Genomic DNA, 19,662 nt, shown 5'->3' on the forward strand with positions numbered 1-19,662 from the left:
CTGTATATGTGGTGCTGGGGAATCGAACCCAGGGCCTCATGTATACGAGGCAAGAACTCTTGCCACTAGGCCATATCCCCAGCCCAAGTGTATGCTTTTAATACTTTTGACTTTTTCTTTCTGAGACAGGGTCTTACTATGTTGCTAAAACTAGCCTCAAACTTGCACTCTTCCTGCTTCAGCCTCCTATGTACACTCTCATATCCAGATTTATTTTCAACAGTCTTAACAAACAATACTAAGGCTATTCTTACAGATGCTTGAACACCTTCTCCTGAACAATGAAAGCACCATCCTAAACTTGAAACTCTCATAAATTCTAGAGGTCAAAGGAAAAAGGAGTGGTTGGTTAGGGAAAGGGGAAAATCATACCACCTGAAAAGTGTTACCATGAGTATCTATGACCATTCGACTGTGTCAAAAGGGGACAGAGAAGACAGGTGGAAAAACTAAAAATGTAGGAAACTTACAAAGAATCCCATCCTGGTAGAACCACACATAGGTGTGGTTTTGTTAAAATGAAATATCTATACAATTTTTTCCCCCAGTCCTTGAGCTTAAATTTGGGGCCTTCATGCTACTCCTGAGCCTCTTTGTGTTCAAGGTTAGCCCTCTACCACTCGAGCCACAGCACCACTTCTGGCATTTTCTGAGTAGTTTATTGGAGATAAGAGTCTCACCGAGTTTCCTGCCCAGGCTGTCTTTGAACCACAATCATCAGATCTCAGCCTCCTGAGTAACTAGGATTATAGGCATGAGCCACTAGTGCCTGGCTAAACATCTTTATGTAATATCCTACCTTAAAAACAAAACAAAACAAGAAAACAATACATAAATTTAATCATGAGGAATCAGCAGATAAATCCAAAATGTTAAGTATTCTGTGTTTACAAAATGTAGTAAGTCAAAGGAATGTTGAGGATATTTTAGACTAAAGGAGGCTGAAAAGAAATGAGAAATAAATACAGCCCTTCATTTTAGAGCATATCCTATATTGGAAAGGAGTGTTATAAAGTTCATTTTTGATCAACTGACAAAATTGGAATGCAAAAGGTAGATTGCATTTACTCAAGCAAGATGATGTCCTTTTCTGTAGAAAATACACACTCCCCTCCACAGAATGGTGAAGGTGGGGGGGGGGGGGGACAGGAAGGGAAGGGAAGGGCAGGTGAAGAGGGGAAGAGATGAGATGGGGAGGGAAAGAGAAGAGGGGAGGAGAGGGAACAATAACCAAAAAAAAAAAAAAAGAAAGAAAAAGAAAAGAGGCAAATTGCTAACAATAAGTGACTTGGAGAAAGGATACACATGCATTCTTTGTACCATTCTTACTACTTTTCCTTATACAATGTTTTTTTTGTTTGTTTGCTTTTTCTTTGTTTTTTAAAGAAGTGCTGGGTGCTGGTGGCTCACAGTTGTAATTCTAGCTATTTGAGAGACTGAGATCAATGGATTGAGGTTCGAAGGCCCTGAGTTCAAGCCCCCCCCCCCCCCCCCCCCCCCCACGCACAGTGTCCCAAAGATCAGGACTCTGCCGATTTGGAGCATGACCTTGAATGAATCTCTTCTTCTTTGAGGTCCTATTTTTTTTTTTTTTTTGGCAGATGGTTTCTAAGTTCCTCTGATTCTGATGATCCAAGTCTCACCACCTTGAGCACAGTTCTAGTCAGGGCTTAAAAAGGGTAAGACCCCTAGCTTCTGTAAGGTCTCTAAGTACAGCAATTATGTGTGCCACCACAACTTTGTCCAAAGTGCCCATCCGTACTCTTTCACCAACTATAAATTTACTACAATCCTGGCTGGGCTAAGCGGCCCCTCTGGCAATCATCCCTCACTCAGGTACAAAACAGGCACGTGCCTTTATCCCCACAGGAACTACAACTCCCAAAAGGCTTAGCGGCAACATTCCACTTGTCTGCCACCAAAGAGATAAGGGTTTCCTGAGCGGGCTAAGTAGCTGCAGGTCATTTTGGGAGTTGTAGTTCATTCACCGAAAGTTTCAGAGCCGGCAGGAGGCCACAAACCACATTTCCCAGAAGTCACCGCGGTAAGCACCACCAATCGGTGACGCGCGTCTTGGGAGGAGGGCGGGGAAAGAGAGGAGCTGCCAGCCGCACGCGCAGTACCGCACGACTGGGAAAATTCATGTGGAGGTCAGAGTGGAAGCAGGTGAGACCTGCGCGGGTACTGTAGCCGTGCGGCGGTCCCGCTTTTGCCCTCTTCACACGCACTTTGGGCGAGTAGGGTGCATGCGTGGGTCGACTTTATGCGGGATGAGGAAAGGGCAGATGTGATAAGGTGGCAGGAGTTGCGAAAGGCTTGGGGAGGTGTGCTTGGGGGCAGGGTGAGGAAAAATCCAGAAGCCATTGAAATGGAAAGGGTAAGGAAGGAAGGTGAATCAGCGGGGAGGAACCCGCGGAGTCTGGAAGTTGGGGTCGGGCCGGAGGGAGGAGGGTTTGGGACCGAGCGCGACGACGTAGGGGCGGGGCATTACAAAGTTAAGGCTAGAGTGGGTTTAATTCTTGCCTTTCGTAATACCTGGGCATTCTTTAAACACGGCACGGCGAACTCAGCCTCACCACCCTCTAGAGTTAGACTTTGGGTGCCTTCATCCCGACTTGCCACTTACTACTTGCATGTCTTGGCCTCCTCCTGTAACACCTCTGTGGCCCTCCATGTTTTTGTTTGTGGTAATCTTCATAGATCAGTTGTGATGGCACCCAGGTAAGAATGTTTGCAGTTACTAATATATATTATCATCATCACCATTTTTCCAATCCAGAATGGCACACGAAATAGGAGCCATTTCAGATGGCATTCAGTTCTCTATAGGTATAAACCCCAGGCCTTGTTACCCTTATTGAGCCAAGTATCTCAGACTCCTTTCTTCAAGAGATTGAAAAGTGTGTGTGGGGGGGGGGGGGGCAGGAAAGCACACTGAATGCCAGTGGCTCATACTTTGTAATCCTAGCTACCAAGGCTGACTATCTTTGTTTGAAGCCCGCCCAGGTAGGGAAGCCCATGAGACTCTTCAGTTAATCAACCATAAAACTGGAAGTGAAGGTGTGGCTCAAGTGGTAGGGAGCAAAAAAGCTTACGGACAGTGTCTAGACCTTGAGTTCAAGCCCCAGTATCCGCATACACACAAAGCAATTGAACAAGCAAAAAGTGGAGGGAAAATAATTTTACTGTTTGCAGGACATGCAGATTTGTTAGGTGTCCCTCCAGGGGCAATTTACAGCTCTTCAGAGTAAAGAATAAGCTTGACAAATGATGTTGGGGCTCAGAGCTGACCTTTTCTGAGGATTTGGGATCGAGTTGTTTTATGTTGTTTTATTTTTACCCCCTTAGGTGTGAGTGGGTCCAACAGAAGGAAACATGGCTGCCAAATTATTTGAGTCCATTGGCAAGTTCGGCCTGGCCCTAGCCGTCGCAGGAGGCGTGGTAAACTCTGCCTTATATAATGGTGAGGCACTGGGAATGTAGGGTGATTTCATTTGAGGCTTCTAATGGTAGTTGGTGTTTGTGAATGTGTTTGTAGCCAAGAGGACTTGCCTAGTACCACCCCACAAATAGTTCTGTTGCTATCAGAGGCCCTGTCTTATAAATTGTCAATTTTCTTAGAGCCATTGTTCAAAGTGGCTTCCCAACCCAGTTGTTGGCAGGGTAATTCCAGCTGTTTTTGTCAATTTGAGATGCATTGCTTAGCTTTGAATGATGTGGCAGTAGTTTAAGTTGGCTTTTCTTCCCTTTTCTATGTGGCTTTGGGTTAAATTGCTTCTGCCTCTTTAGGCCTCAGCTTCTACAACAATGGAGTTGGACTAGATTATCACCAAGACACCAACTCTGACATTCTGTAACTTTTTACCATTGACCACTTAATGTGTAGCTTTTGGACAAGAGGATTCTTTTTCAGAAGGAAGGTGTTTAGACCAAATCTGAAGTTCAGAGAGGAAAAGACAGAAAGCATGTGATTAGAAAGGCTTGCTTGACTTATATGAGATGTTCTTTTTGGTGGTACTGGAGTTTAAAGTCATAACCTAGAACTTAACTCTGTTGTTACCCTGCCACTTAAGCCATACCTCCGATCCTGCTTTTGCTGGTTATTTTGGAAATGGAGTCTAGTAAACTTCTGCCTGAGCTGGGCTTGATCTGCAATCCTCCAAATCTCAGCCCCCTGGGTAGCTAGGATTATTGATGTGAGCAGGCCTTGCAGCACATGTTGATTCTGTGGTCCTTTTGATGAGATCTATCCAGCTAGACAGTAGTCACCATCACTGAATTTATCAACCAACAAGACAGCTCAGTATACCCTAAAACTTTAGAGAAACTGAACTATTACGAGAAAGATACTGGATGTGATGCCCCCCACTTGTAATCCCAGTGCTCTTTTTGTAGAGTCAGAAGGGCAGCAATTTGAGGTCAGTCTGGGCTGCATAGCAAGAGAGACGAGAAGGAGCCTTTTACATTTCATTATTCCCATAGTGACTGGGAGTATTGGGTCATATTGGAGCTTCATTAGACATGTAGTTGACAGTGAAGATCTTTGTGTCACTTGGAATTGTGTTTGTGGGGGGTTGGGGGTGGGATGGTTAATTAGAAAATCAAAAAGAATTCTTGCCTAGCATGCATAAGTCCCTGGGTTCAATTCCTATCATCACACACAAAAAAGAAGGAAGAGAAAGGGCTGGGAATATGGCCTAGTGGTAAAGTGCTTGCCTCATATACATGAAGCCCTGGGTTCGATTACTCAGCACCACATATATAGAAAAAAGCCGGAAATGGCGCTGTGGCTCAAGAGGCAGAGTGCTAGCCTTGAACAAAAAGAAGCCAGGGACAGTGCTCAGGCTCTGAGTCTACGCCCCAGGACTGGCAACAAAAACAAAACAAATAAAGAAGGAAGAAAAAGAGGAAAATAAGAAGACAAGAAAATAAATGGGCCAGCCAGGCAGTGGTCTCATACCTATAAATTCCAGCTACTTAGGAGGTAGAATTGGGGAGGATAGCAGTGAGAGGCCAGCCCAGACAAAAAAAAGTGAAAACCCAGTCAATCAATGAAAGCTGAGCATGGTAGCACATACCTGCCCTTCCCATGTCTTGAGAAGCATACATAAGAGGATCATGGTCCAGACCAGCTTGGGCATAAGTGGGAGACCTTAATGGGGTGTGTCTGAAGTGGCAGAGTACCATAAACCCCAAGTTCAACTCCCCCCAGTACCACCAAGAGAAAAAGGAGAAAGCATGGACAGGAAGTCATTGTTTAGTTTTGTAAATTTTTAGAAGCTTCTAGAGCCCAGTAGTTTGGTCATCCAGAGCAGGAGAGGGATAACTTCATAAATGAATGGAAAACAGCAGAGATCTTTGAAAGGAAGATTCTTTTGGCTAAAGGGTGAAGGAGTTTTTCTGACCTGTTGTTATCCTTCCTCCCTAGTGGATGCTGGGCACAGAGCTGTCATCTTCGACCGATTCCGTGGCGTTCAGGACATTGTGGTAGGGGAAGGGACTCACTTTCTGATCCCTTGGGTACAGAAACCAATTATCTTTGACTGCCGCTCTCGGCCACGTAACGTACCGGTCATCACTGGTAGCAAAGGTGAGTGTTGCCTGTGGTGAAGCAAGTGTGGAGAGGCGCCATGCCAGAAGCATCTGTGGGACACCAAGGTGCAAAAGAGATTGAACTTCATATCATACGAATTCCTAGTGTGTTTGCCCTGGAGAATTTTATATGGGTTCATAGACAGAAATGTATCATTAAGGTACACACAGATAGCAGAACAAACTTAGAGACATACACAAGATGTAAGAGTTACGGTGATGTGATTTTAAAGAAATCTTAAATATGCCTTTTGTTCCTTCAGCTGCCCCTTTCCCATCAGTTCTTATTCCCCAGAGTGACTATCTAAAGCATAGTCTCTGGCCCTTGTAGCTGAATTGCCCTTTGCCTTGCTTTCCACGGCCTCTTTTCCAGCAGTGCAGATGTCAGATTGCTGTCCCACAGCCTGGCGTCTGGCCTGTCCCACTGGGTTTCCAGTAAGCCCAGAATGAATGACCGTCACTGTTCTCCCCAGTCACTCACAGAGGTGGGCAGGCAGCAAATGGAATTTGCAGATGTGGTTCTGGGGGGAGATTTGTAAACACAGAGAGAAGGTCACATGGACATTGGTGTATTGCCTCTATAAGTAACATTTAATGCCCTCCATGCCGTTTCTTAGCAGATACTCACTCTCTCTGATTGTGCCAGGGTTGGTGCTGGCACGTAGGGTGGATACGTAAAATGATGACAAACAAGCAACTTTTTCTCTCCAGTCCTGGGCTTGAACTCAGGGCCTGACTTCCCTGGCTTCTTTTTGCTCGAGGCTAGCACTTGAGCCACAGCGCCACTTCGGCTTTTTTCTATGTATGTGGTGCTGAGGAATCGAACCCAGAGCTTCATGTATACGAGGCAAGCACTCTACCACTAGGCCATATTCCCAGCCTCTTTTTTTTTCTGCCAGTCATGGGGCTTAAATTCTGGGCCTGGTTCCTGCCCCTAAACTCTTCAGCTCAAGGCTGTTGCTCTACCACTTGAGCCACAGCACCAATTCCGGTTTTCTGGGAGTTAATTGGAGATAAGAGTCTCTTGGACTTTCTTGCCCAAGCTGGCTTTGAACTGCAATCCTCAGATCTCACCCTCCTGAGCAGCTAGAATTACAAGCATGAGCCACCAGTGCCCGCTGTCTTTTTCTTTAAAACTTTTGCCACAACTGTTTGCATCCCGGAAGCACCAGGCTTTTCTTTCTACCTTCTCTCAGACCAAGAAATGACTTGAGAATGAGAATGTGGTAACCCATATGTCAAGTTACTCTTTTTACAGGATGCGCTTCCCCCACCATCCCTGCCTCATCCCCATTCTCAAAGCCAAGGATCTGTGTTCATGTTAGTTACAATTCTATCAGACCATAGTAACTGGCAGGGTGAGATGGGCCCAGGCCCCAGCTCTGAGGATGGCTAGCTAGTCAGTGCTGTTATTTCCACCAACGTACACCAACCTAATAAAGCTGACTCTGACTTGGGAACATTCACCAGGCCTTGAAAAGGCCTTAGCCTGGAGTACTGGGCACTAGCTTGTCCTTTTAAAATATCCGGTATTCCAGGGCTGGGAATATGTTCTATAGTGGTAGAGTGCTTGCCTCGTATGCATGAAGCCCTGGGTTCGATTCCCCAGCACCACATATATAGAAAAAAGCCAGAAGTGGTGCTGTGACTCAAGTGGTAGAGTGCTGGCCTTTAGCAAAAAGAAGCTAGGGATAGTGCTCAAGCCCTGAGTTCAAGCCCCAGGACTGGCAAGAAAACAAACAAAAGATGTCCGGTATTCCAAACATCGCATGGCTGGCAATGTATTGCCTGAATTGCCCCTGTCAGAGGGCATTCGGGACGTCCCGAGAAGCTGGTGTCATCACTGAAACCATTAAGCAGTAACTCAAGTGTCTGTCTTCTGCTCTAAGATTTGCAAAATGTCAACATCACACTGCGCATCCTTTTCCGGCCTGTTGCGAGCCAGCTTCCTCGCATCTACACTAGCATCGGAGAGGACTACGATGAGCGTGTGCTGCCATCCATCACCACGGAGATCCTCAAGTCTGTGGTGGTGAGTGAGTGGGACCCTCAGCCTCCTGCCCAGGGCACAGCCCCAGAGATAGCTAGCGCTCTGAGGGTGTTGGGAGACAGGAGACAATAAGGGGGCTAGGGTTTAGTTGTTGGTTTCCTGGTTCTTTTCTGCTCCTTTACTAACCTGACTGACTTTCCATGTGTTCCTTTGAAACCAGGCTCGCTTCGATGCCGGAGAACTGATCACCCAGCGAGAGCTGGTCTCCAGGCAGGTGAGCGATGACCTCACAGAGCGAGCAGCAACCTTTGGGCTCATCCTCGATGACGTGTCACTGGTAAGTTCTAGGGCAGGCCAAAAGGAAGGGACTGCATTTGCTTCTTAGCTACCTAACTTATTTCTGGGCAAACATGGTTTAGATGTGAAATGGAAATTTCTGGATGGTATTAGGCAATCTCCTTGGGTCTGTTTTCTGCCATCTGCCATACACATTTTTATAACCTCTGGTTTTCCCCAGATGGTCTGTGACCACCAAACTGTGGTATTCCCCAGAACTTCCCAGAAAGCAATACCTTATTAACCATATTTGGCACCAAGGGAAACGGCCTGGTAGAGACCAGAGAATAGCTTGGTAGTCTTTCTCCGTAGCACAGAGCTCCCTTCTTAACTGACCTCTGGGATTTTCCCAGCACAGGGTCTGAAGTAAAGTGAGTTCTGGGAGCTACCACTGAAAGGTGATAGAGTGCAAATGAGTGGTTCTGTTCCCCAAGGCCTGGCATCGGGGGCAGGGGACATCGCTGAGGTGTAAGCTAGCCTCTTGAGACATTATAGTCTGTGTATTTATGTGACATTGGATGTCATAACTCAGGCAGAAACTAATACAGGCAGGATAGCATTTCAGGTTGAGGAGGTGAGGGAGAAGGGGTCGTGTTTCTAGATTCTCTGGGAAAAATCACTGGGAGTGATTTGTTCGAGTGGTGAGGTAGTGTGTTTCCTGTTCAGTTCTCCTGTGCATCGCTAAGGAAAGGTGGGTTTCCCCTCAGCATCTGTGCAGCTGTTTAAACAGTGATTCTCAACACCCCCTGCTCACCCTAAGGGCTCTGTTCCACCTAAGGAGAAGGATGTGGCGCTCCCTCTGCTGGCAGCACATCAAACTGCAGCTTTTTGCTACTCTCAAGAACCCTGCCTGAGGCTCTTCCCACTTATTATTAACCTAAGCACCTTGGCTGTGAGAACACACTAAGTAAAAACCTGAGGGAAAAACTTGGCATTTCTGCTAGACTCTGACCACATACTCCATTCTGGGGAACTGTGGGCTGACCGCAAGAAACCATATCTAAGAGGCGTGAGGAGAAAATTAGATTTCCTGGGGAATTTGCTGCCCTCAGCTGGCCCTTTTAGAAAGAAATTTTATTCCTCAATTATATAGTTCATTTTTCATTTCTCAAGATCATATTTTCTTACCCAAACTTTGAGCAAGAGTCCAGAAATTTACCAGGCAGATTGGAGCAGCTGCAGTTTAAGAGTTAGGAGGGTAATGTTTAAACTCTGGAAGATCATGGGGCCAGGATTTATTCCTCAGAAGGTTGAACTTATGTTTTTTATGCTTATTTTTTTTCAAAGCAGAGATTGGGAAGGTAGAGGAGGAAATGAAACAAATACCATTTGATAGCTAAAACAGTGGTCTTCCTTTTGTTTTCTCAAATTGGATGAGGAAGTAAGCTGCTCTAGGCTAGGCAGTTAGGAATCTGAAGTCTGTTCCCATGGTGCTATCTTTAGAGACAGCTACTTCAGCCAGGTCTCCAGGTCTCCCGTTATTTATGTGATTAGGGAAGGCCTAGGGATAATCAGACTTAAACCCTAGCCCTGACCAATGGTTTTACCTGCCTCCTCATTTCTTTTAAACCCTTTACCAGAACCTCTCACATGTTGGGAAGGCCATGATTTGCACTCTACTTTCTCTCTCTTCCCATGTCATGATGGAGGTGCTGTGAGAGAGAAGGGCCTGGTTAATCCATAAGCAGAAAGCATCAGGCCCTTGAATCCCTGGGAACTGGCGGCATCCTCCTCTCTCAAGGGCTCAGCTGTCCACCTGGTCTCCCTTAGGTCTTTGAGGAGGGCATCGAAGACCTTGAAAAGGGACTAGCCTAGTCAGCAGTAAAGGTCCCCGAGCCCAGGTCTTCTCTATAGGAGTGGTCGATTGAGTAGGTACCTTCAGGTATCCATAGACCTGTCAAAAATCCAGAGGCAGGAGTGGTTCTGTGTGGTGTGGCCACACTGATAGAATGGTATGCAAATGCAATGTGGGCACCCTGGGATCCCAAGGTGTAAAACTTAGTGTGGACTGGGGAATGGGAGTAGGAGAATGTCTCACCGTGCCTCCAGCTGCTAGAGCCATTTTTGGCCTCTTCCAGCGGCCAGGGAGGCCTCTCAGTGATGCTGTCTAAGCAATTACACTGCCTCAGCTTGTGCTCACTCGATCTCCCTAGACACATCTGACCTTCGGGAAGGAGTTCACAGAAGCAGTGGAAGCCAAACAGGTGGCTCAGCAGGAAGCAGAAAGGGCCAGATTTGTGGTGGAAAAGGTGAGTGTTCAACCAGATGGTAGGAGTTCTTTCCCTTTCTCCTACACAGGGCTTCCCCATCTGCTGGGTGGCCTGGAAATTCATCATCTGTCATCTCTTCTTCCGGGATAATCGGAAGGGGGTTGAAGGAACCTTAGTCCTGCAATTGGTTCCAGAGTCTTTGGGGGCCAGTGAACTTAATGTTCCTAAATCGCTGAAGGGCCATTTTTTTTCCCCGCTTGCCCAAGATCAAAAACTCTGTCTCACAAGTAAAAATGTTACTCCTAGAGTATTTTCAACTTCACTGAGAAGTCATTTTTAACCTTGATTATATAGTGAAAGCTGACAGCAGAAAAGATCAAACGTTACACCAGATGAGCTATCGTCACTGGCTTTTTTTTTTCTATTGCTAAATCCATCCAGATGTGTTAGTGATAGAACACGATGTATTTGCATTGAAGCCTGGTCTTCCTGATGTTTGTAAAGGTTATTTATTTGCTGTCCCTTTGTTCTCATCATTTTTCTGTGTGTGCACGTGTGTGCGCACATAGGTACATGTGAGCATGTGCCATTCCTGAGGCTTGAACTTAGGACCTGTGTACTGTCCTTATTTGTTTTCTCAACGCTAGTATTCTACCACTTGAGCCACCGCTTCACTTTCAGCTTTTTGGTGATTAATTGGAGATAAGAATCATAACTTTCCTGCTCAGGCTGGCATCAAACCACGATCCTCAGATTTCAGCCTCCTGAGTAGCCAGCGCCCAGCCACACTGTATTGGGGGGGGGGGGAGGTTGGTGGGTTTTTTTGCTGGTCATGGGGCTTGACCTCTGGGCCTGGGTGCTGTCCCTGAGGTTCTTTTGTTCTAGGCTGGTGCCCTACCACTTGAGCCATAGCACTGCTTCCAGCTTTTTCTCAGTAGTTTATTAGAGATTAAGAGTCTCCAGGACTTTCCTGCCCAGGCTGGCTTTGAACTGCTGTCCTTATATCTCAGCCCGCTGAGTAGCTAGGATAACAAGCTTCAGCCATCAGCACCCAGCTACCACAAATATCAATTCAAGACCTTTTAATCCTTAGAATCAGGGAGAAGAGGGATAGGGATAGATTGGATTTTGGAAAATGTAAGTTCAGTGTGGTCAGGGACTTTTTTTGGTTTTGTTTTGTTTTGTTTTTGCCAGTCCTGGGGCTTAAACCCAGAGCCTGAGCACTGTCCTTGGCTTCTTTTTGCTCACGGCTAGAACCCTACCACTTGAGCCACAGTGCCAGTTCTGGCCTTTTCTATATATGTGGTGCTGAGGAACCGAACCCAGGGCTTCATGTATATGAGGCAAGCACTCTACCACTAGGCTATATTCCTAGCCCCCAGGGACTTGTTTTGGTCTGTGCCTGCCAAGTCTCTAGAGCCTATAACAAGTCTAGCACTGCCTGTTGGTACTAGATGCTCAGTCCACATATGTGCCAAATAGATATCATCCTGTTGGTATTAATATGGAAGGCCAAGGAAATCTCATTTGGCTCCTGGTCAGAGTCAGCCTAGTTCACAATCCAGTCCCTCTTGGGAGAGACTCATACATGTAGACTGCTCTTACCTTAGCTCTATTAAATGGTAGGGGTGTGTGTGTGTGTGTGTGTGTGTGTGTGTGTGTGTGTGTGTGTGTGTGTGTTTCATGGTGCTAGACATTCAACCCAGGGCCTTGTGGTAGGCAAGTGCTTTATTCCTGAGCTCCATCCTCAACACAGCTCTGCTCATTTAAATGGAAGTTATTTTGACTAGAGGGAAAGATGAACTCTCTCCTTTCCTTCCATGGCCTTGGATTCTCCTGACTCAGTATTGTTGACTGAATCGAACTTCTGTGGTTGAGGGCTTTGAAGTAAGACAGATACATGACCAAGAGAGGTATATCCCAACAGTGTCGAAAAAAGGGCGACTAGGAGGACAGGGTGCTGCTTGACTCAGTCACAAGGGGAAGGAGTTCCCAGGTGTCTTCAGGACCAGCAGATGTACCTGCCCAGGTCCTGTAGGCCACAACCTGACATGCAGTACCCTGAAATATGTTCTTGGTCTCCTCCCACCTCCACTTTTTTAGGCTGAGCAGCAGAAGAAGGCCGCCATCATCTCTGCCGAGGGCGACTCCAAAGCAGCTGAGCTGATTGCCAACTCTCTGGCCACGGCCGGCGATGGCCTGATTGAGCTGCGGAAGCTGGAAGCTGCGGAGGACATTGCATACCAGCTGTCCCGCTCACGGAACATCACCTACCTGCCTTCGGGGCAGTCCGTGCTTCTCCAGCTGCCCCAGTGAGGCCTGCCCTGCTTGCACCTCCTCGGGCCAACTGGGCCCCAGCCCTTAGGATTCTGAGCAGCACCCCAGAAATCACTGTGAAATTTCATGATTGGCTTAAAATGAAGGAAATAAAAGTAAATCACTTCCAATCTTTAATTATCAACTGAAGCTCTTTCATTCTCCTGTCCATCTACTTTTTTTTTAATCCATCTATCTACCAAAAATTGCCAAGTGCCTATGCAGACTGGCTTTGGTTCCTTTGGGACCTGCTGGCACTGACATTTGGCAGAAGGCAGGGCAGTGTGTGTGTGATGGACGGGGAGCCCAGCTGGCAGCCAACATATACCTATAGCCTTCATCCTGTCATTTGTTGAAGATTTGAGGACCATGGCACGTGCGGCGGAACCAAGAAGGCAGCCCTCAGTTCTTCCAGCCGTTCTTGCACAGATGGAGCTGAGGAGGTGCCGGGGAGGGTCAGAGAGGAAGTAGTTTGTCTTTTACCATAAGGCTGATTCCTTCTAAGTGTGCAACCAGTGGAAGCAGGTGTGCATGAGCCAAGGCATGGAGCGAAGGACTGCCCCTATTGAGGTGGGTGGGCCTGGTTTTGCTGCTCCCCAGAGTCCTAAAACTGAGATGGACTTGGATAGTAAGAGAGTCCTGGACTGAGATGTGAGTCCTGTCGAAGACTTCCTCTCCACCCCCCACCTTGGTCCTTCTCAGATACCCGGTGGAATTCCAGCTTGAAGGATTGCATCCTGTCTGGGCTGAGCTGAGTGTGCCTGCCAAAGTGCGTCCTGAGTTCCCATTCCCCTGCTCCAAGACTGCCCTTCCCCAGGGCTGTGTGCTGTGTGTGGCGCTGAGAAGGAAACAGTCATAGGAAGCAAGCAAATGTGTAAACCACTGTCAATAAATGACACCCAGACTTTGCAGCTGTCTTAGGAGTTGGTTTTGTTTGTGGGAATTGTGGGATCAGAACAGAGCCTTCTAGCATTGTGTGTGTGTTTATGTGTATTTATGTCGCTAGCTGGGACCAAATATCCAGCAAGGCAGAAAACAGGTTTCAGAAAGTGCTATGTACTGAGTTTAGCATCCCACTCTAGTGTGAAGTAAATCTGTGTGTGTGTGTGTGTGTACTGGTACTAGGGCTTGAACTTGGGGTTTTGTGCTGTTAAGCTCAAGGCTAGCATTTTACCACTTGAGCCACAATTCCACTTCTGGAAATTTTGGTGGTTAATAAGAGTTTCATGGACTTTGCTGTCAGGCTGGCTTTGAACCTCAATGCTCTGATCTTGGCCTTCTGAGTAGCTAGAATGACACACCTGCTGAAGTAAACCTTAATGATGTGCGCTGTGAGGGTGTGGGGATGGGCAGATGAACTTTGGTTTGGTTGGGCTGCCTACTGATTTGCCAGCAACATGTGGCCTGACAGGAGAGAAGCAGCTAGAATGAAGTACATGTGGGAGTTCTGTACTCTAACTGGGCTTTTATGTAGTAGGTGGTGCTCTTCAGTGGGGTTTTGTGCTTTTCTCTGATGTGGGGATTGGAGTGCCTTGACGTTCGACAGGTATCCCATTTATACATTTTGGATGGCGATGATAGAGACCAGGACTGAGAAATGAACCGTGCCTGTCATGCACCTCTACGCTTTTAGGAACAGCACAGAAATATTCAGTGAGCCAGTGCACACCTTGCCTGACCAACCTCTGCTGTAATCTGATTGCTGCAGCTCCTCTCCCAGAGGACCAAAAACCACTGTCAGCTGGGAAAGAGGAGGACTAGATGCACAGATTTGGGGTAGAAGTAAGGACAGAGTTTCCTGACACCATTAACCCCTTGCAGGGCCTCTCAGAAGGATCTGGCCCTTTCTATGGGAACAGGGCCACTGTGTGATGGGCTCCTGACCGTCCACCGAACCTCAGAGCTGCCACCAAAGCCCATCTAGTCCCCTCCTGTCCACATCCGTCTCAGGCCCTTGACTCTTCCTGCTGTGTGCTGTTAAGAATGGGGAGACCTGCAAGTGATGAGGTGCCTGGACTCCCAAGCATGTTCAGGACGGCAGTAGAAAGAGCATAATGCCTAAATAAGTTCCAGACTGGCTTCTACTGCGGCCTTCCTCCTTTCCTGCTGTTTATTGCTGATTGCTCTGGACACCCTTGAGGGGAGGGACAACAGGAGGCTCCATTCTCTCCCCTGGGCCCTTTTTAGAGAACCCTCTTGTTTCCTGCTTGGCAGGAGATTGGGTTTCATCCTCCAGGTGTCAGGGAGCCCTGAGCCTCAAAAAAAAAACAACAAAAAAACCCCCACCAGAGTCTGGGTTCCTTCTGCTTCAGGTCAGCCCTAGGGGCAGCAGGCAGGTATGTCATGGATGGCCGAGGCACACCCCAGTGTCTACCCTGGGGCCTCATCCTGCCTTGACTTCCGCCAAGTAATTCTTTTCACAAATGTTCACGAGCTGTTAACTGACTTAGCCTCAGAGCCCCCTGATGGCCCCTGGGTTTCTCAGAGGCTGCCACAATGGGCCTTTATCAGCTTGGATTCTCTGGGTCTTGGATCCAAAGCCAGTCCTGGCCTGGCCTGGCCAGGGAAGGGAGAGAGCAGGAAGTGTCTTCCTCCCTCTCTTCTTAGGCCAGGCTGAATAGTTGCCTTGTTCAGCCTCAGAAGGGCCCCATGCTTAAAAAGGCAGTGGACTCTGGACAGAGAAGGGAGAGAAAAACCCTGAAAGGCTTGCCATTTTCCTCACTTGGTGAGTTTTACACATGCTGAGGGAGGGGAGGGCTGTGGTCATCCCCACGTGGGTTTATGTGAAAGATGGAGAAAGAGAATGAGTTATTATTCAAATCCTGACTTAGCAAACACCATTCTAATAGGACTTAACAGCAGTCAGCAGAGGGCTGTGCAGTTAAGACTTCCCCTTCCCCTTTGCCATCCACCAGTAATTGCAGGCAAAACAGCCCATCCTCATTGGAAATAACCCCTGAAGGTCATAGGGGGCTTCAACTGGCACCACCCTCTCCCTATCTCCACCTTTCCTCAGTCTCCCACTATGTGAATACTGCTTCAACTTCACTTTTCTTTCTTTTTTTTTTTTTTTTGGCCAGTCCTGGGGCTTGAACTCAGGGCCTGGGCACTGTCCCTGAGCTTCTTTTGCTCAAGGCTAGCACTCTATCACTTGAGCCATAATGCCACTTCCAACTTTTTCTCTTTATGTGGTACTGAGAAATTGAACCCAGGGCTTCATGCATGCTAGGCAAGCACTCTACCACTAAGCCACATACGCAGCCCCAAACTTCATTTTTCTTTCTTTTTTTTTTTTTTTTTTTTTTTTGGTCAGTCATGGGGCTTGGACTCGAGGCCTGGGTGCTTTCTCTGAGTTGTTTTGCTCAAGGATAGTGCTCTACCACTTTGACCCCCAGCTCTACTCTTGGTTTTCTGGTGGTTAATTGGAGATAGTCTCATAGATTTTCCTGCCCGGGCTGGCTTTGAACTGCAATCCTCAGATCTCAGCCTCCTAAGTAGCAGGATTACAGGTGTGAGCCACCTTGGCCTGGCTTCAAACTTTGTTTTTCTAAAGCAGATCTAATCCTCTCCTACTAGAGAACCTTTAGTAACTAATGTTGTTTGCTGTAGTGCATTGAATTGCTTCTGGGTTTGGTGGAGTATGCCTATAATCCTAACTAATCCAAGGGAGGCAGAGGTAGGATTAAAAACAAACAAAAAGCCTGGGGGCATGGCTCAAATGATAGAACATTTGCCAAGTGGGAAGCCCTGAGTTCAATCCCCAGAACCATAAGAAAAAACTTTATGTGGCTGGGAATGTGGCTTAGTGGTAGAGTGCTTGCCTAGCCTGCATGAAGCCCTGGGTTTGACTGCTCAGTACCACATAAACTGAAAAAGCCAGAAATGGTGCTGTGGCTCAAATGCTAGCCTTGAGCAAAAAAAAAAAAAAAAACCTCGGGGACAATGTCCAGGCCCTGAGTTTAAGCCTCAAGACTGGCAAAAAACCAACCAACCAAACAACCAAACAACAACAACAAAAAAAAACACCTCTTGCTCTTTGCTGCCAGACAGCACCATCATGGGTCGCATGCTAGCTCCTGGAAAGGGCCTGGGTCTGAAGACATGAAGGAGCAGATTTACAAACTTGCCAAGAAGGGCCTGGCTCCCTCACAAATCGGTGTGATCCTGAGGGACTTACACAGTGTCACAGTGTTGCACAAGTACACTTCGTGACAGGCAATAAAATCTTGAGACTCAAGTCTAAAGGACTTGTTCCTGCTCTTCCTGAGAATCTCTACCAATGAAGAGCCAGACTAAAGCCATTTTGAAGTCAGGCCCAACTTTACCATGCGAACCTGAGATAAGCAGGCCCTGTGAGCAAACCCAGGACAAGTTTATTAGGGCCCAGCCGGTCAAGAACTCTAACCGCCTGGGAATGCTTAACTCTAACCACCCCCGGAATGCCTCGAGCCCTGAGCCAATCACATTTGTACCGGTGTCCTAATCTAGCTTGCTTGAACACCTGATGGCTGTAACTTTGTTGTTGTTGTGTGTTTTTTTTGTTTGTTTGTTTTTGCCAGTCCTGGGGCTTGGACTCAGGGCCTGAGCACTGTCCCTGGCTTCTTTTTGCTCAAGGCTAGCACTCTGCCACTTGAGCCACAGCGCCACTTCTGCCGCTTTCTGTATATGGGGTGCTGGAGAATTGAACCCAGGGCCTCATGTATATGAGGCAAGCACTCTTGCCACTAGGCCATATCCCCAGCCCTGTAACTTTGTTTTTTGCCTTTATAAGCCCTGTACAATCGCAGCTCGGGGCTTCCTCCTAACCTCCGCTGTGTCGGAGTGTAGGACTAGGCCCAAGCCGCGGCCCGCTTGAATAAAGCTTAGCTTTTGCATTTCGGAACGTCTGAGTCTTGGTGGCCTTCTTGGTGGTCTTCTCGCGACTTGGCATAACAGTTGGAGGCTCGTCCAGGATAGCCCCAGAGACCCCCAAGACCCCAGACTCCGATGGTAAGAAAACAGCGCTGTTCATTTGTCTTTGTCTTGTCCTGTAATTTGTCTGTTTGTCTGCTTTGCTTCCTTTTTGAGGACAGCCGTTCTGACTCGTATTTCTTTTTTTTTTAAATTTGTTTATTAATTGAATACAAATTTTTTTACAAGGTGTTGTGCAAAAAGGGTACAGTTACATAGTAGGGCAGTGTGTACATTTCTTGTGATATCTTACGTTCTGTTTTTCTATCCCTTCTCTAGGTCAGGTAGACATATATACAATATACAATGTATCAAGAACATATATAGTATTCACAGACTTGGTCTCTACTGTCTCTCCGTCTCCCTTTGTTAACAGTCATATATCAGGGAGATCATGCCCCTTTGTTTTCTGTGTTCTAGGCTTGTCTCGCTCTGACTCGTATTTCTTGAAGGGGTTGTCGAAGCAGATATGCTTACTCAGAAGGGGGACCTCTGGAACCCCGCCATGAATTTGGGTCCACTCCTTCTGCACCCTTGCAGGAGGTTGTGGGCCAACTTGGGAGATCTCCAACTCGTAGCTTTTCTTGTTCTCAGGCCTGTGTGTTTTCCTCCTTTTGTTGTTATAATTGTTTGTTTCTTTTTAGCCTTTTGGACTAAACATCTGATCAGAGCTATGGGTAACATTCTATAGCTCAGAACCAAGGTGTGGCCCTTAAGGAGGAAAAATGGATCACCCTGTGCAAGTCAGAATGGCCCACCCTTGAGAGAGCTAATTGGCCACCTGAGGGGAGCTTTGACATAGTTAAGATCAGGACTTTACAAAGCCTAATCGACGCCCCTCGTTTGGGCTATCCAGACCAGGTTCCTTAGACACCTGGAGGGAACTCGTTGACAGGGACGCTCCAGCTTGGGTATGGCTTTTCTTACCGACTCCCTCCTCCACTCCTTCCCCTACCCCAGTATTCACTCAAAAGACACGGGGTGACAAGAGAGAAACCAAGAGGGAAGAAAAGAAATGGTACCCACCTGTCCTCCAGGGAGGAAGCACGGAGGAGGAAATGTTTCCCCCTCCAAACTCCCCACCCCAGTTAACTATACAAGAGGAGGACTCTGAGGAAGATGTTTCAGTTGTGCCCTCCGCTCCAGAGGGTCCTGCCCAGTCAACTCGCCGGCGCTGAAGAATTACATCTCTTCATAATTCTGTTGCCCTTCCCCTTCGCCCTATAGGTCCTGTGGATGCAGATGGCCGACAACAATTCCAATACTGGCCATTTGCTACTAGTGATCTTTACAATTGGCATGCCCAAAATGCCCCCTTTTCTGAGAAACCCCAGGATTTAATTCGCTTACTTGAAACTATACTTTTCACTCACCAGCCCACTTGGGATGACTGTAGACAGCTTTTACAGGTCCTTTTCACCACTGAGGAGAGAGATCGTATCCAAGAAGCAGCCCAGAGACTTATCCCTGGCCCCACTGGAGTGCCCATCACGACTCCTGCCTTGATTGATACCTTTTTTCCCGAGACCCAACCAGCATAGGACTACAATACGGCTGAAGGTAGGGAGCGACTCCTTGTCTATTGCCAGGCTCTGTTGGCAGGTCTCAAGGCGGCGGCTCGCCGATCTACCAATATGGCCAAAGTTTATGATATTAGACAGAGAGAAAGTGAAAAGTCTGGCAGCATACCTTGAGCGGCTCATGGAAGCCTTTAGTCAATACACCCGTATGATCTTGAGACCCAGGAATCTGCTCAGATGATTATGTTTGCCTACATAAATCAAGCCGCACCGGACATAAAGTGAAAGTTGCAGGCTCTAGACAGGCTTGGTGAAAAATCTGTTAGGGATCTAGTAGCAGTGGCAGAAAAGGTTTATAATAAGAGAGAAACAGGAGAACAAAGACAGGAAAGGAAGGACAAAGAATGTGGAATCGAGCAAGAAAAGAGGAACAGAGTTAAGGAAAGGAGTTTGGCTAGAATTTTGGAGCAACAACAGGCACAATACAAGAAGGACCTCAGGGAAATCCTGATCTCTATGCAGGCAGGAAACTTTAGACCGTCCTCCTCTCCAAGTAAGAAGCAGAAGCCCAAACCCCAATCAAGAGTGGGGAAGAATCAGTGTGCCTATTGCAAGGAGGAGGGGCATTGGATCAAAAACTTCCCAGAGCTAGCCAAGAAAAAGGAGGAAAAACAGAAAGTAGGATCAAGAGTGTTGCCAGCCTTAGAGTTGGCTGAGGACAGTGACTGAGGGGGTCGAGGCTCAGACC

General features: G+C 47.3%; 1 protein-coding gene across 1 annotated transcript; it reads left to right on the forward strand.

Annotated features, from left to right (window-relative positions):
- The first annotated feature begins 2,087 nt into the window (after positions 1 to 2,087).
- Phb1 (prohibitin 1) lies at positions 2,088 to 12,626 on the forward strand. The gene is made up of 7 exons (XM_048365992.1): positions 2,088 to 2,166; positions 3,349 to 3,463; positions 5,429 to 5,590; positions 7,482 to 7,624; positions 7,803 to 7,919; positions 10,072 to 10,167; positions 12,232 to 12,626. The coding sequence occupies exons 2-7, from the start codon at positions 3,376 to 3,378 to the stop codon at positions 12,442 to 12,444; spliced, it is 819 nt and encodes a 272-aa protein (XP_048221949.1). The 5' UTR covers positions 2,088 to 2,166; positions 3,349 to 3,375; the 3' UTR covers positions 12,445 to 12,626.
- The last annotated feature ends 7,036 nt before the right edge of the window (positions 12,627 to 19,662 follow it).

This window comes from Perognathus longimembris, chromosome 17, assembly GCF_023159225.1.
Source record: "Perognathus longimembris pacificus isolate PPM17 chromosome 17, ASM2315922v1, whole genome shotgun sequence".
Classification (NCBI taxonomy): Eukaryota; Metazoa; Chordata; class Mammalia; order Rodentia; family Heteromyidae; genus Perognathus; species Perognathus longimembris.